Source organism: Diabrotica undecimpunctata, chromosome 3, assembly GCF_040954645.1.
Source record: "Diabrotica undecimpunctata isolate CICGRU chromosome 3, icDiaUnde3, whole genome shotgun sequence".
NCBI classification, from domain to species: domain Eukaryota; kingdom Metazoa; phylum Arthropoda; class Insecta; order Coleoptera; family Chrysomelidae; genus Diabrotica; species Diabrotica undecimpunctata.
In genome coordinates, this window is record NC_092805.1 from 154,706,513 (window position 1) to 154,725,069 (window position 18,557).

General features: G+C 32.0%; 1 protein-coding gene across 2 annotated transcripts; it reads right to left on the bottom strand.

The window, feature by feature from the left end:
* Positions 1 to 1,014: 1,014 nt before the first annotated feature.
* Positions 1,015 to 17,867, bottom strand: LOC140437629 (uncharacterized). 2 transcript variants are annotated; one of them, XM_072527250.1, is made up of 3 exons: positions 17,699 to 17,867; positions 8,750 to 9,066; positions 1,015 to 7,472 (listed from the first exon to the last, which is right to left on the bottom strand). In XM_072527250.1, exon 3 carries the CDS (start codon positions 7,461 to 7,463, stop codon positions 2,331 to 2,333), a length of 5,133 nt encoding a protein of 1,710 aa, XP_072383351.1. In that variant the 5' UTR covers positions 7,464 to 7,472; positions 8,750 to 9,066; positions 17,699 to 17,867; the 3' UTR covers positions 1,015 to 2,330. The 2 variants fall into 2 exon arrangements, with proteins under 2 accessions (XP_072383351.1, XP_072383350.1); XM_072527249.1 differs by lacking the exon at positions 8,750 to 9,066 and having other exon boundaries at positions 17,699 to 17,866.
* Positions 17,868 to 18,557: the final 690 nt, after the last annotated feature.

Genomic DNA, 18,557 nt, shown 5'->3' on the forward strand with positions numbered 1-18,557 from the left:
CCCACGAAACTTATTTCTAAAAACCTTAAAAAGGGTGAAACATATGCAGTGTATTTTCACCTGTTGGTAGGCAAATTGAGAGAAAAAAGAGATGTTCTATATTTATCTAATGAACATGAAAACGAAATGGCCGAGTTTGCAGATAGAAGACATTGTACCAAAACAGAACCTAAACCAATTTTTCATTACAATAAGCAGATAGGCGGAGTAGACCACCAGGACCAAACGAATGCATATTATCCCTGTGACAGAAAAACATAAAGGCGGTAAAAAAATTAGGTATCCATTTCATACAACTTATGCTCCTCGATGCTTTTTTCCTCTTCAAAAAATATTTAGGTAAAACCATGAGTCTTTATGATTTCCGACTAGCTGTCATATCAAAACTATTAAAAATTGAAGTACTCAATACTAAAGCTGCCTGGACCAATAACCCAACATCACATAAACTGAGAAAAATTACCTACATCTGTGAACAAAAAAGGTGAAACAAACAGAAAACGTTGTAGATTTTGTTCCTAAAAGAAAATTCGGAAAATGACATTGTACCATTCTGAAGGATGTCCTGAACGATCCGGATATTGTGTGGGAGATTGCTTCGATGTTACCCATAAATAACATTTTTACTATTTTTGTTTTAGATTGCTCTTTTTCGTTTTATGTTTATTGGAAAAATGATTATATTTTTATTGTATTAGATTATTTTATTTTGTTACAACACACATATTTTTCTGTTTTTGTTATTTTATTGGGAAAAGTGCATTATTCTTGTTCTTTTTTTATTTTAATCTTAATTACTATTTAAATGGGAATAAGCCACGATTAAAGGTTAAAATACGTTTATTGACGTTTCAATTTCCACTTCGGAAATCGTTCTCAAAATACATTATTAGAAGAATTTTTCACTAAGTAACAAAAAACAAAATTTGTTTAATTGTATTTTGAGAACGATTTCCGAAGTGGAAATTGAAACATCAATAAACGTATTTTAACCTTTAATTGTGGCTTATTCCCATTTAAATAGTAATTAATTTAAAATGCCACAAGAAAATAGCTTCAAAACAATATTTTAATCTTAGAGTTCAAATATTTTATTTACTGATTAACAAAATAAAGATTTTCTTAGCATCTTTTAAAGTTTCTTCTACATAAATTTTAGCCTAAACCACTCCTAACAATTTATTTGTTACAGATCCGTGCCGACGAGCACTGCATAGAAAATTTTTTGACCAGTGCGAATGGCACGGATCCGTGCACCATGTCAAATTTGACATCTGAGTAATAATTTTACATCCCTTAATCCAAAAAAAGACTTTTTCAATAAAATTTTTTTATTTTTTTAGAATAACAAATAGTCGCTTCTGGGCATGTCTTAAATTAAAATGTAGCAGTGAAAGGGTTAAAAAGAAAATTTCTGAAATTTTACCAAATGATATCTTTCCTAGTAGTGATATTGTAAATACTTGACGTAAGTGAAACATTGTAAACTTCAAATTAGTTATTAATGTCATTGTTCTATTGTAGCATAGCTCCGAAGATGGCTTTATAAGCCTAAAGCGCTCAGCTAAGAAATAAATGTTTATGTTTGGGAAAGTATGTGGTATTTATTTTTATGTTTTACATTTAATATTTTTCTTTTACTGTACTATAATGCGATCTAATTTAATTGTATATCCTAACTTTAAACTATATGTTTCCTGTTATTTCGTAAAATTGTTAAACTGGCTTAGATGGTCTTTTAAGTACGGAGAATTTGACTTCTTCTGTTATCTTGTGTCGCCAATATACACAAAACGTGTGAAGTACCATTGAATTGGATTATCGCTATTCAGAAGGGTTCTACAATAGGGTTGATTTATAGGCTCTTGTCCATAAACCACCTTACGGTTAGAAGGTTCCTTCTGAACCTCTTAAGTCTCAAGACACTTCCACTTCGACACCGAAACAACGAACAGTAAGTACGAGACGTCCTTTCTTTTGTGCCTCGGATGTCGTCTTGACGCACCGCGACCAATTCTTCTGCCTGTTACGAATACATCAATATTTTAAAAGGTGAGTATATATTCTTTTTACAGACAACAGTATGAGTTAAAGCTAGTTAATTTCGTAATTCATTCACAGTTGTATTTGCTATTTTTCTATAATTTATTTACAGTCAAAATATTGCATTGTTTTAATATCATTTAACCAGCGACTTCTAAGTTTTATACAAAACAGTTTACATATTTGAAAAATGCTTTTCATTTTCCACTATTTGATTTGTCATAAGTGTGTACAAAAACATATCAGTCTGTTCATTCTTTACTAATATTAGAACTTATATATTCTTCTTACATAACAGCACAATGTTTACGTTTCTGTTTTTGGTATACATTAAAATATTCCATTACCTTTTGGGACTTATTCTGGATGGCAATATCAATAGGAGTTTTATTGTATTTATTAAATAAATAACTTAAATTATTATTTAAGTAATTGTACATACCCTCTTCGTTTAGTAAATATTTAATAACTTTAATCGAATCATATTGTGCAGCAATATGAAGTAAGGTATTCCCATCTTGATCTATCACCGTAAAGACATCATAGTTAAGTATAAAGTCCAGGACCTCGACAGAATCATACTCTACGGCAAGATCAAGAGGTATTTTTCCGCTATTATCTTTATCGTGTAGTTTGTCAAAGTGACATTTCTTAACTAAAAATCTTAAAGTCTCCAAAGCGTTTCCAATGGCACACCAGTGTAAAACATTGCTGTTTCGATAGTCGGGAGTATCGATTTTCAATCCTGTTTGAAGCCAATATTTGACAACATTTAAACGATTATTTCGACAAGCGTAATGAAGTGGTAGTTTTCCCCCTTTATCTGGTGTTAAAAGGGGCATGTATTTTTCGATTGTAAAATATTCTAAGGCTTTAATAGCGTTTCCAGAAGCCGCGTGATGTAAGACATTGCCACCGTTTAAATCGGTATCAGTAAATGGGAATCGTCTTTGTTCTAAATATTTGATTATTTTGAAAGACTCGTTCTCAGCAGCGTAATGAATACATAGTTTTCCATCTTTGTTACCTATTTTTGGATCCATACCTAATTCTTCAATTAAAAACATAAAGACGTTAATAGCATTTTTGCTTGCTGCCAGATGCAGAATATTGACCTTATTCTTTAACAAAATGTTATGGTCTTTACCTTTCGCGATATAATATTTTACTATATTCAGAGCATCTACTTCAACAGCATAATGTAGAGGAAACTTATGTAATTTGTTTTGCGCATACAGATCTGGATATTTGTCAAAAATGTACTGCGTTGTTTCTAACATGTTGCACATTGTAGCTGTATGTAGAATATTATTGTCTTTGTAATCAACTACTTTATAATTTACTCCCAACTCTAACAAGAATAACAATATTTTTGATGTATTAGATTTGACAGCGTAATGTAAGCAGTGATTTCCAATATAGTCAACAGCATCTTGATCTACGTTTATTTGACGATATATATACTCAAATACAGTAGATGAATTGCTGTCTGCTGCATAATGCAAAACTGTGGCTCCCATATCATCACGTAAATTTAAGTTAACATTTCTTGATATAAAATATTCTATAACCTGTCGGGAACCAGCTCCAGCTGCACAATGAACTGCTGATCTTAAAGAGAAATCTTTAAGATCAGGATTCATTCCCAATGTCTCTACTAAATACTTAACTGCATTTAGAGAGTCTCCAACAGCAGCCAAATGAAGAACCGATTGTCCTCTTAAGTCGATAATATTAGTGATGTCTGACTTTGACCTTAGAAAATGTTTTAACACATTCACAGAATTACCTTCAGCTGCGTAATGTTCTGGATACTGTCCAATTTTGTCACAACAATATAAAATAGGATATTCATTTATCAAGTATTTAACAATTTCCAGGGCACCCGTATACGCAGCCATATGCAGCATGTTATATCGTAAATCAGAACTTTTTTGGTCAATATCTATGCCGCATTTAATCAATAATTGAAGTAACTCTAGTGAGGTAGCAGAATTAATATAGAAAAGTAAGTTTCTGCCGAAAGAGTCTTCGGTATTTATAGGGACTTTATCTTTAATCGTAATAAAAAAATTAACTACGTCAATTGAGTTGCCAATAGGAATAAAATGTATCGGTGCTACCCCATTTGAATTTTTTTCATTAAGATTGATGTTTCTGCTATATAAATATTTAAGAATAGTTACATTTCCTCCAAGTACTGCGTAGTGTACTATGTTATTTTCATAGGAATCTTTATGGAATATCGACGCCCCTTGTTTTATCAAATATTTAAATTCTTTGTACCTGCCGCAGTACGCAACATAATGTAAAATGGAAGTCCCTATTTTTGTTTCTACGTTAAAGTCAAGTCCTTTGCTTTTGCAATAATCAGCTATTTTATTAAAATTGTTGCCTTGTCGTCTCAGAATTATGCTCTTCTGATGCTGCGAAACCAAACGTTTTATATACGTATCCAGTTCTTTGTATCTGTATAGATTAGTACGTACCGACTGTATGTGGATCATCATTTGTCGGTAATGTAGGGAACTACTAAGTGCCGATAGTTGCGATTCAAAGTCTTCAAAGCTTGAAAATTGTGTTGTTGCATAATGAAGTATTGTAAAGCCATTGTTATCTTTCTCAGAAATGTCAGCTCCCTTTTTTACTAAGTATTCAATTGTTGGTAGATGATGACCTGCTAAAAGTACAGCTGTTTCTCCATGTTTTCCTTTGTTATTAATAAAATTAGAAACTGTACTACAGTTGTCAAGTAACAGTTTTAAAATATTAACTGACCCCTGGGAAGCTAGGTTCATAATATTTTTATTTTGTTGCCACGAAGATTCCCAAAGATTTTCTAGAAGTTTGCCAAAGTTTTGTGAAATTTGATAATGTTTTTGAGTATCCGAATCCTGCTCCAGAATACAATCTATAAAATGACAAATGTTTTGTTTTTCTATGTGTAAAAATATTTCCTGATAAATAAATAAAAACAGTTCCTCATTATTTTCATTTTTCTTTAGTTGCTTCCATATATGTCGTGCTACAAAAAATTCTTCAAAAGTCTTATGTACAAATATTATATTGTTTTGTATATGTTCCAAGATTCCTACATGTAATACAGTTTTGTCTATCTCTTGGTTTATATCAATGTTGAGTAGTTTTAAAAATTTTGTATCGGTAAAATTTGATCTGATTGCATGGATTTCAAGGTCTTCCAAATACCGTCGGAAGCAATCATCCAGTATTGTAGACAATACAGAATCGCTATCAGAATTACTTTTAGAGCGTATAAAAACATCCCGTTTTCTTTGCAAAAACCGTTCAAAAAGTTCATATGTGTTATTGTGTTTAAAGTCCAAACTTTCAAATGAAGTAGTTTCTTCAGAAATTTTATCAAAAACAATATCTGCCACCATTTCAGTGTAGAGTGGTATGCTTAGAAAGTGTAAAAGAACATTTGGTAAAGTTTTTACAAATTTTGGAATATCTACGTTATCAAATTTTTGCTTAAAATAAAAGTACTTTTGAAAAAATTCTATTTGCTCTTGTTCTGTAAATTCCTGCAATGTTAGAATTAACAAATCATTAATAGTGGCAAATTCTTCTAATATAAATGTGTAGTATCTGGTTGTAACAACTATTTTTACAATATCATCATCTAAAAGTGATAACTTATTAAGAAACAAAATTAGAGCTTTTCTATCTTTCTCGCTTATTTCATCGATACCGTCAACTATAATTACTTTTGGTACATGTCTTAATAATGTTTTTTCAAAGTCATTCTTACAATATTGCTCTAGGGCTTCTAAGGCATCAAATAAAGATATATTCTCCATTTGGTTAAGATAACTTACAGTTGTTTTAAGATTTAACGGCATAATCCAATGGTGAGGATTAAGTGTTTTTAAATTATTAGCCATTTCTACCAGAAGAGTACTTTTACCTGAGCCTGGTTGATCGGAAATAACTAAAAATTTTTCTTCACATTTTTCTAAAAGTTCGTCTTCATTGATAGACGTGTACATGTTATTTAACGTTCTTTTTATATAATAGTTTGATATTACACCTAATTTTTTTAAAGGGTCTCCAATATGATATTCTTCGACAGTATAGAGATCAGCCAGTAACTTTTCATCGACAAGATTAATAAAGGTGTTGAGATTTGTAGGTGATCCTTGAAATAATATTTTCTTTTGGAGAAAATAATTTTTTGCATTATCTGTAAAATCATTTAACGAAAGCGGTTCACAAAATTTTTGTAAATAATTGGCTTCATTCAAACATTGGTCATTTAAAACACATATTACAGTTTTTGAATTTTGATTTTTTAATTTACTCACCTCAACTTTAACTTTATCGCAGAAGTCTACGACATCGGAGCTTTTAACGTCATCAAACTGAACTATTAAGTATTTGTATTTATTTATATAAAAACAGTTAATAAATTCTTGTAGTATTTTCATACAACCGTATACTTTAAAAAATATGATTTTATTATAGAGGTTTTCCTTCAGCATACCCGGCGTAGAATTGGTAAGTCCTAAACTTTGAAATATTTTAACGATTTTTAGATTGCTCGCTTCACCTAACACTAAATTAAATTCTGAAAACCTATAAGTGCTTTTAAATTCTATGGTTTCACTTAACAAAGATTCAATATATTTTTTGCTACTTTCTGAGTATAAAATTGATTTAAAGTAGTCGTTTGTCATGTAAGTAGCTTTAGACGGCTTTTCTGAATACCAATTTTTTATTTGATCTGTTACATATTTGTAACTGATGGAAATGTTGTACTGCTTTTCGAAGATATCAAGTCGACATCTAATAGAATTTTCAATGGTACCATCTGGAAGAACAATACATACAAACTTGTCTACAAAAGATTCTATATCACATATATCTACAACTACATCTTTAAATTCTTGACCCTCTTTTAGCTTAATTTTATATTCGTTAACTGCTTTTAGTAATGTTTCTATTAATATTTCATGTTTTAGTTTATAAATTTGGACATTTGAACAGATTTTAGAAATCATCTCGTATTGTTCGGAAGAACCATTAATAAATAAATTAGTGCCTCTATTTATTTGGCTGTTAGTGCAGAGTATTAGAGACACATTCTTAAAACTTTTAATGCCTTTAAAAGAAAGAATATATTTGGCCAAACTAAAATTATTGGAAGAATTTACTGATAAAAAATCGTTATCGCTTAGTGTACCGTTCTCCTTATGTTTAGCTTGAAGAAGGATGTCGCCTAATTCCGTTTCGAATACCAAATCTTCGAATTTTCCAGCATTTATATTTTCGTTTGACAGCTTCCAATTGTGGTCTCGATAATCGTGAAATCCTCCTGTAGCAAACAGCGTTAACAGCATCACTTCATAATCTGACCCTCCAACTGCAGAAACGGTTTTTTTCTTAAAATCTGGTGCCATGTTGGTTACCTACAAAAGTTTAATAAAAAACATTTACTCAATCAAAGCTACATATCGAAAACCAGATCTGATTTCCGAGCCACATAGTGTGTTCAATTTCAGCTCCAATATATTCGCCATTTTATACTAGGATTTTCACCATAGTAAATCAACAAAAGTGATCCTACCTGTTTATTAAATTTAGTATTATAAAGACATAATAACGTAAGTAAAGAACATCAATTAGATTGTATTCATATATAATTCTGGAAATCGATCTAATAAAATCATCACATCAAGACAACACTGGACTGGTTTTTTATCAACAACAATTAAAATCAGGGCCGTTCTTAAATATGACTATAACTAAAATAAAGTATTTTAGTGAAATTAAATGACTAATAATAATTTATTATCAATGGAAATTCCTACCAATTCTCAAAGTAGTTTAATATATTCTGTTGTTGCATCTTAACAAACCAGTCCAAAATCTTCACTAAAAGAACAAGCCATCATCTTCAGTTCAATTAATGGTGAAAAATTTTAACAATGCTTCGAATTTGCAAAACATTATCTTTTGCAACTAGATCTACTTGTTCAACAAAAAAATATTATTTTTTCGTCAAGAATATAATAACCAAGTATGCATTAATCTTTCCAGTAAAGCTGTAGTTGATAACATACTAAATAAAATGGGATCCATAAATACAAACACTAAAGTACTTCTAGTACGCACACTAATCACCTAATCAAAAAGACTTTTCTTATTTAATATTAGTCCAACAATTCCCTTTCAAAGTACGATGTCCAGTACGATGTAATCCATGCGTGTAGTCACGTAAGAGAACAGAGCACGTGTACTGAAGGGGTTAAAGAAACTTTTGAAAGAAAATGACATCGTCAGATTGATCAAGGTACATATACTCAGATCAAGAGGCAGTTATTAAGAAAATCACCAAATGGAGACCAGTATAAGGCAGACCACGAGGAAGACCGAAGACCAGGTGAAAGAACCGGATAAGTTCGGACCGTAAGAAGATGTGAGTTAGAGATTGGAAAACCATGAGCAAAAACAAAAAATAATGAAGAAATATTGTAAAAAATACATAACGAATTATAAAACCAAAATGTTAATGCGGACTGATTTGTACCGACAAATCAATCAGAAGAGCCCAAAGAGGGCGACAATCACTCCGCTAGGAGTGCAGATGCCATGATTATAATGTGTAATTTTCTCAGTTTTATCTTTTAATTTAAGAATTTGTTTTTTTTTTTCAGTAGATTTGATTAGTAGTATTAGTTCTTACTTAGAATTTTCGTCCGTGTGTTATCTTGTTTCCCCTGTTAAGTCCTCTTTGATTCGCAAATTCCTTCCCTTGCAACAGAATTCATCTTGAACATCGGCGACTGTTGTACAATTGGGTTGTTAAGGTTGTTAGTATCATCTGTTGGAGGTGTTTATTTTACGATTCCTCATTCTTAGTGATATTTTACTGTCGCTCTGACTAACAGGGTCACTTAAAGTTGCGTTAACAGTTCTTATAAAATCGGTTTCATTTTTAATGCTCAAAATACAAGCGATTTTTTAGAACGATTTCCGAATTATAAATTAAAACGAAGAAACCTAAAATACATGTACTTTAAAATGAAATTATGGTTAATTAACATTAAAGGTAGTAAAAGATTTAACTTATTCGTAGGGAAATCCTCACTCAAAGCCATCAATTCAAGATTCTAAATAATGGCTACTACACTTAATATAGAGAAAAATCAAATAAAATCGACTATCATCGATACTTTCTGCATAATATGTTCTTAGACAAAGTATCAGTATCGTATTGACAAATACCCAACAGATTATTTTTGAGATAGTTTAAAAAAAAGCACCCTTTAATTTCTTTATTATCACTTTAACGAGGTCAGATAAGGTCATATACCGTCATATGAAATCAAAGAAAAAGAGGAACTTCCATCAAATACATTAAAAACAGATAACCCACATAACTTTGATATAGATTTCTTAAAAACACATATAATAGCTATATAAAGTAAACAAACTGGAAGCATAAAGAATTTTAATAACCAAATGTCATATTGAGAATCTTTTATTTTGAGGTTTGATATACTATTACAGTAACAGGTAATAAGTTATCGGATTTTAAGTAAAAAACAAATAATACAAAAAACGGTAATAAAGTAAAATCAAGAGTACACAAACATACTTTAACCTTCGGAGTACCAAGATTATTTGACTTACTTACTTAGATTACCATGATGGGTCAAGCGTGACCCATTCTCATTTTATTTATAAGGATGTTTTAAATAGTCAGTATTGTTATACAGTATCTTTAATTTAACAAAAAACAAAGAAACAAAATAATTATAATACTAAATTTTTGTATTTAAATTTTTAAGATGGTTCACCATCCTGGTCTTTTTGGCAGTAGTTGCATTTAATTTTGACAATATGTACTTCTTCGCGTTTTGAATGAGTATTACAAATAAATCTTTTACACATGTCACACCGTTTTGAATATTTATTGTCACTACCCCTACAAGAATAACAACGACCTCGTTTTGTTGCAGATTGCGGCACTTCTATTTGCTTTTTTACACTAACACCGGTGGTCTCTATTGCAGCGATTACGGATTTATGGTATCCGGTGGGTTCTTCTTGTATTGCTTCCGCTCTTCGTTTTATATTGTGTGAGGTTAATTGTTTTCCAAGCTCCTCCAGAAATAGTTTTCTGCGATGTTTTATATTTACTTGGTTATTCCATTCAGGATTTTTCGTATTCCATAGAACGAAAGCATTGTAGCACGCAATATCCAAAAAGTTGAAAAATATACGTAAGGGCCATCTTTTTGTTGCTCTTTTACATGTGTACTCTCGAATCAATTTATCTAAAATATCGACTCCACTTTTGGTTTTGTTGTAATCCAAAATAATCCTTGGTTTAAACTTTTGGTTTTCATCAGAAATTTCATGTTCATTGTGTAAGGTCGATAAAAATACAACAAACTTGTTAGGCTTGGTTTCATATGAAACTAAGGTAATGTTTTTAGTGAACAAAAATTTTGAAGAATACAGTGAGCGATCTGTCATTTCAAGCAATGATTTGGGTAAACTCTTCCTATTTTTTCTGATAGTACCCAAAAGAGTTAAATTTTTGGATAAGAGTTCTTCAGATAAAGCAATGTCGGTAAAAAAATTATCAGTTGTAATATTTCGACCAGACCTATACCAATGTTCTGCAAGTGTTTTGACAACTCTTGGGCCTTGGTTACGTTCACATTGATCACCAATCTTTCCAGTATATATCTCAAAGTTACAGCAATAAAAATTTTCAGCGTCACATGGGGTCCAAGCCTTTATACCATATTTCTTCGGTTTACTTGGTATATAAATCCGAAATGGACAACGTACCCTAAAATCAATAAGCTGCTCGTCGATAGTACCAAAAGCAGATGGTTCATATGATTCCCTACAATTTTGGGCAAATAGATCAGCGATTTCTCGAATAGGAGCTAATTTATCTCGTTCTCTTCTTTCTGCTCTCGTATCCAAATTATCAAAGCGAATATACTTCAAAATACTTAAAAATCTATTCCGGCTTAGAGATGCTTTATAAATAGGACGCGTAAATGCATTATTTGTATTGGACCATAAATTCTGCACTTTCTCATGGGACTCTCTGAACCTTCCACATAATATAAGTATACCAAAGAAAGCACGCAGTTCGACTAGATCAACTTCAATCCAATCCTTCATGTTTTCCTCGTTCTTACTGTTATACGCAGCTATGAACTCAATGGCTCCCTTATTGGTATACTCGAGAATCATTGACATAATACTATCAGAAAAAAATAAATTAAAGGCATCCATGCATGTCTCAATATTTTGACTTTTCTTAGTTAGACCTACGTTTTTCTGTAATAAATTACATGAAAATGTCTTACCCTTTTTTGGAGCTAAATAACGCCATGTTCGTCCTTCGCACAAAACATCAGATACGTTAGATCTTTTACTATCTATATTTTCAGAAGTTGTCTAAAACTTCCTCGTTCTCGAGTTCAGTAATTGATAAATTACCTTCATGTGCTTCTGGCACACAATCGTCATTATCACTCGCTTCACTATTGCTTTCATCAAGCTCTGCAAGGCCATCTTTTTCACTATCTGATAGGAGTAAGGCATACAACTCAGCTTCACCCAAAGGTTTATTCTTTTTCCACATTTTGATATAATACTGCACACTTCAAGATCGATGCTTGATTTAAATTTATAAACAAACATAAAATACCGCTTTACACCAAAGTTGGACCTCTTGTCTCGGACTTTCTTGTAGGATATGCCTATTAGGTCTTGTAGGATATGCCATTTACTCCCAAGGTTAACTTCTATCGACTAATATTTCTACAAACATAATCATTTGGCCTTGAATACGTTTACTGGTAAACAGAGACGGCTGCGTTTTACGTGTACCTACAAACATATTGAAAAATCCTTCGAAATGCCAAGAACGGGTCAGGACTGACCCGGCATCATAGATTTTACGTAGAGGAAAAACTGTAATTTGCATGTTCACGAATGATACACGAAAAAATAGATTGAAACAGATAAGGAGCACTTACGATCAATAGGATTTGTAAAAAAATTATTTCAGGAAATATTAAGAAATAAGTGAATTTCGGGTCACGCTTGACCCAGTCTTGGTACTCCGAAGGTTAAAGAGCACCATTCACGTTGAGGTCGGTATCGATACCTGCCGCAAGTATCAATATTTTTATACAAATCTCATATTATTGTGTATTTGACTATCTCAGTATAACTTAATCAGTAACAAAAGGTATCACTGTTTGTTTTGTATCATTCTCGTGAAACTATGATAACGCGTGCATGCAACTCAGATGTGTCTCAACGTATATGTTAATTTTTTGGCATCGTGCTGTTTAAAGTATACACAATTTTAATTTTCAATATGGCGGTTCGCGAGTTTTGGGGGGAATTTATGAATTTATACAAATTATATTAATGTTTATTGAACTCAATGTAGTTCTGTTTATTGAAGTCAAGTTTATCAATGTTTATTGAACTCAATGTAAAAAGAATATTCAAATAGATAATTTAGGGAATCGGCAATAACAATTTTGGTAAAAAAAAATGCAAAGAAAAGTATCCTAACAATGATCGCAATTTTTTCATGAACTAAATACAGAGCTCTCGTTGCGCCTTTAGACGAGAACTTAAAAAAGTTGTAACTTTGTTAAGAAGTAAATCAGCTAGCGAAACTATTTAACGATGAGATACCTTGTTCTCCACCATCCACGGATGATCGAATAAATAAAGAAGGTCCAAAAATAAAAAAAGAAGAAGTTATTTATGCATTAAAAGCTCAGAAAAACGGAAAAGCTACCGGTCCAGACAATATCAATGTCGAAATACTTAATATAATTGCAGACAATGAAAGTAAAAGCCTCGACCTAATAACAGCACTATCCAATAAGATAATATATCATACTGGTAAAAAAACCATCAGACTGGCTAAACTCAACATTTGTAACATTACCAAAAAAATCCAATGCCTCACACTGCGATGACTATCGAATATGAAGCATGATGTCTCATGTCCTTAAAAATTTTCTCAAAATCATTCATACACGAATTTACAAGAAGTGTTAATTTCAGATGAGTAATACTCAATTCGGATTTCGAAATGGACTGGGAACACGAGAAGCTCTTTTTGCCTTAAAATGTGTTAACATAACGATGCAGAGACATGAATGTAGATGTATATGCATGGTTTATTGATTATCGAAAAACATTTGACTGCGTTAACCATCCAAAGATGATCGAAATTCTGAGAACAACTGGAATTGACGAACAGGACTTGCGAATTATCTCTTGCGAACTATATTGACACCAAACGGCAACAATTGAAATGGAGCACACGACATCCGAACATCACCGCTTGCAGCTGCAACATTAGGTACGCTGATAATACGGTCCTAATAGCAAGCAACGCACAAGAAATACAAAATAAAATAAATGCGGGGAGACCGGCCCTGTCAAGGTACGGTTGAGTTGTACTGATAGCGTACTCCTAGTTTTTAATAAAAACAAGTGGTTTTATTAAATAGTTTTTTAAAATTAAAGTGTTTATCTACTAGATACTACTACGTAAGTCATCTATACGTAATTATTATTTTATTATTGTGAAAAGAAAACGTCAAATAATAAATATACACTACCGTACAATCATTTTGTGAGGTTAGCTGCTTTAAGTAGCTTATAGTAGCATGCGATTGGTTTTTCATTTACCAGAGTCGGAGTAAGGCCTTCGCCACCGCAGCTTAAAATGACTTCGCACAATGTAAACACACCTTCCGATCTAACCAGTCCAGTAAATCAACGTTCGAATATCACAAACAGTTATGCTTCAGCCGCTTCACATTCTTTTCCGAGTAAGAACCAAGCAATTGTATTTAGTTGTATCGATAATGCTAAACTGCAGGATTATCTCATTCCTTTGGGTACAATCATCAACCCAAAAAATAATATTTTTTCATCTAGATTATCTCATAATAGAATCTGCATGTATTTGGCAAACAAAACCGTAGTAGATAACTTCATGACACAACATGGCTCTATAGAAGTACTCGGCGAAGTTGTAACAGCACGAAGACTTGTCTCTCCAGCAGAAAGACTAGTCTTGTCTGGAGTCTGCCCGTCAATTCCTCATCAAGTATTAGTTGAAGAATTACAGAATATCGGTTTAAAGCTTATTTCCCCAATAACATTTCTGAAAATTAGCTCGACTCTTCCCGAATATAGTCACATATTGAGCTTTCGGAGGCAAGTTTATGTAAGCCCTATAACATCACCAATTCCAGATTCTATTCTAATAAATTTCGACCAAACACCTTACCGCATATTTTTGTCTCAAGGTACACTCACCTGCTTTATTTGCAAAAATACAGGACACATATCATCCCAATGCAAAACCAGTTCAGTAACGGAATCAACTCATATTGAGTCAAACAATGAAGTACCAAATCAAACAGCTTCAACAAGTATACTACACAAGGTACCAAACACCCAGCAGTCATCAAGTTATCCATTATCAAATCCAAGCATATCACCTACACCTACAAATCTTCACAACAAAGAAACTACTAATACTCCTACTCATAGCAACACTTTTAATTAACCTCATTCAGCGGCAATACCGTTTTCACAAACTTCGGAAGCAATATTTTCCAATCTATCAGCTCCTTTTCCATTAGATACAACTGCAGAAAATTCTAATAAAACTGATACATCACCACAATTTTTTGAAACAACCAATTCAGTACCTCCAGTACTTCTAAATGTAATAAAGCCACATCATCTAAGTGAAAACTCTATTAGCAATTGCGAAAACGCAAGTTCTTCCATAAAACGCAGTATTGGTGAGATCGACACGCCTTCCTCAGATTCAGCAATTTCATCAGAAAATCTGTTTGCAAAACCCAAACTCTCTAAACCAAAAAAACCGCGCTGATCTAAAGTTCAATCTACACGGGAAACTCTTGAAAATTTCATTGATAATCATACCCCACCATTCGTTTTAAATTTCCACCAATTGTCCTTACTGATTGATAATGTCCAAGGCTCCCCCGACACTATTAGCGTCGTTAAAGAATTTACAACTGATATGGTTGGTTTACTCCGTCTTTTACAAAGCAGCTATCAATATGCAAATGATAAATCTACAAAAAGCAAGTTTACAAAACTTCAAAAGAAACTATACACCCACTTAAGGAAAGAGATTTCTGACTTAGATAGTGACTCTTCTGTAGACAATCGTTCAGTATCATCTAACTCCGAATCTGTTAACAACATTTAACTCGATACTTCAATGGAACATTGATGGATTCTTCCATCGTCTCCCTATGCTACAGCTTCTTTTATCTGAATATTCTCTAAATATTATTTGTCTACAGGAGACAAACTTAAAGACCAATCAGTTGTACAATTCAAAAAATTTTACTTTTTTCCGCAAAGACCGTACAGATGCAAGTCGTGCAAGCGGTGGTGTAGCAATACTAGTAAACAAATCCATCGAGGCGATACAAATTCCAATAGTCAGTGATTTGGAGGCCGTTGCTATCAGAATCATATCTACCAGTTTAGTATCTATTTGCAATGTTTACCTTCCTTGTGACAAACAAGTAAGTTCTGATAGCCTTTGCAGGTTATTAGAGCAACTGCCACGTCTCTCTACATTCATTAAAACACATTTTTCCGAAACATCCTTTTGAAAAGTTGCTAAAATACCAGCTTTCCCAAGCTCATGAACATGGAAGAAGCTTCTAGTTTTTATGGGTTCCCTCACACGTCGGAATAACAGGAAATGAAGAAGCTGACAAGATAGCTCGAGAGGCAATTTTAAGTGATTTGTCGGAGCCGATAGACAAGTGTGTTTCCAGTGACTTAAAAGCTTATTTTAAAAATAAAGTGTTGTGTTTGTGGCGAAATGAGTGATCTCAAACTAATTCCAATTTAAATAAAATCAAAAATAATGTGTCTCAGTGGTTTCCATCGTCGCGTAATAGACGAGAACAAATTGCGGTTGCGCGTTTACGTCTAGGACATACCAGATTAACGCACTCCTACGTTTTCACAAAGAAAAATCCACCTATATGTGATCAGTGTAACGTCCGATTAACAGTCGAACACTTTTTAACAATTAGTAGTAAATATGACCAAGAAAGACAGCGCTACAAGATCCCAAACACTCTACCACAGGCTTTAGGTCAAAACTGTTCCTGTGACAATATAGTGAATTATCTCAGATCCATAAACATTTTGTATAATCTGTAGGTGTTTAACTTTGTTATTTATATTTTGTTCCGTCGCTAATAGCCTTTTGGTGGATGCGACATCTTTTTCTAATAAAAAAAATAATAATAAATGCGATAGTTCGTCATAGCGAAATGTTTGATTTACATCTAAATGTTTCCTAAACTAAAATTTTAGTATTTTCAAAGATACCAACAAACGTACATTTGTATACCAAGGGACAAATAATAGAACAGGTAACTTTCATAAAATATTTGTCAGCAAATATTAACAGCCAGTGTAATCCAAAAACGAAATTCTATCAATAATCGAACAAGCGACGAAAACACTCATGAACATGAAAACATTTTTACAAGATCAGACCTTAGTCTAGAGCTCAGAATTGGAATGATCAGATGTTACGTTTTCTCTGTTTTACTGTATGACTGAGAAAGTTGGACAATGGACTCTGAAACAGCAAAAAAATTAGATGACTTTGAAATGTATATATACAGACGGATGCTGAGAATTCCATGTATGCAAAAAGTTATAAAGGGTGAGGTACTTTGGGACATAAGTAAATAAAAAGAATTACTCAGCATAATTAAAGAGAGAAAAATACAATACTTGGGTCATGTGTTGAGAGGTGAAAGATATTAATTACTCCAAATCATATTGGAACGTAAACTTCAGGGCAAAAGATCGGCTGGAAGACGTCAGAACTCGTAGCTGAAAGACGTGAGGAGATGATTTGACCGCTCATCCAGAGAAATCTTTCATGCAGCAGTTTTCAAAGCTACAATTGCCATTTGGATCGCCAACTATTCAATGGAGACGGCGAAATAAGAAGAAGAAGCTTTATCGCCATTCTGAAATGCACTTGGTTCGTGCACTTAATTAATTCTTGCAGTAAATTTGTCACTGTATATTTATTTCTCTGAGGTTACCACTGCTTTACCCATAATCATTTTGTCGTCTTTTCTTTTTTGAAATATCTGACAACGTAATGGCTACTGCAATAAGCACGGGTGATGGCAGTAACACCATTTCTACATGTAAATTAAAGAAAATTTTAATTCAACTGATTGTTCATGAGTCCATCTCAACCTGTAGGTACAGAAGAGGTACAGATACAAATATCAAGATATCGCGATTTGTTGTGATACGTGTAACGATACCGATCTTATCGCGAATGGGGCCCTTAAGGTTTAGAATGACATACATGCAGACTAGTTCAGAAACCAAAATATTGCTTGAAATAACACAGATGAAGGTACTTCCTGTCCTAGCTAAAAATACTCTGCCAGGCATGGAAATTTTTGTTACCATTTCAATTTTCACCAGAAAGAATTACTTTTACTAATGATTTAAAAAAAAAAAATTTTTAATCCTTAAATTTTTATATTAAAAAAACTACGCAAAAACAACTTACCACTTTGTCCTATAATGGCACAAGAATTCACTAGAGTCATTTAAACGAGAACAATAGACTAAGTATTTGACAAATTGCAAATTTTCATTGTTACAAATTTACTAAAACTGATAATGAATTACAATCAAACCAGGTAATGAGTTTATTAAAAATAATAATCTATGCTATGTTTTATTTTGAAATCTCTAACTTATTAAAAATTAACGTAATGTTTTAAATTTCCCCGAATGAATTTATCTTTTATATCTAGAATTAAACACATAACGGTCGTGATCAGCTCGCAATATCAAAATAAATAAATAATATATATATATATATATATATATATATATATATATATATATATATATATATATATATATATATATATATATATATAATGTATATAATATATATATATATATATATATATATAATGTATATAATATATATATATATATATATATATATATATATATATATATTATGTATACATATATCAATACATACAGTGTGTCCGTAAAGTATGGAATAAATTCGATATTTCCTAAATGAAAAGCCTTTTTAAAAAAATCTAAAACACGTCGATTTTTAAATTTAATGTTCTACATTTTACAATAAAATTTCATTATACAAGGTGATACACAATACAGTGATGACGTCATCGGCTCTTTTTTTAAAAGTAACACTCTGTATTTTAGGACATTTTAAGATCGATAAAAATGAGCTGATTCCAAAAAAGTATACTACTGGGGGTCTAACGGATATCATTTGAAAGACATGCGCTTAGAAAATTAATTTTTATTGATTTACAATATTAATAAATTATAAATAAATTATAATTAATAACTTGAAAGTAATCCAGTAATTAATACATGAC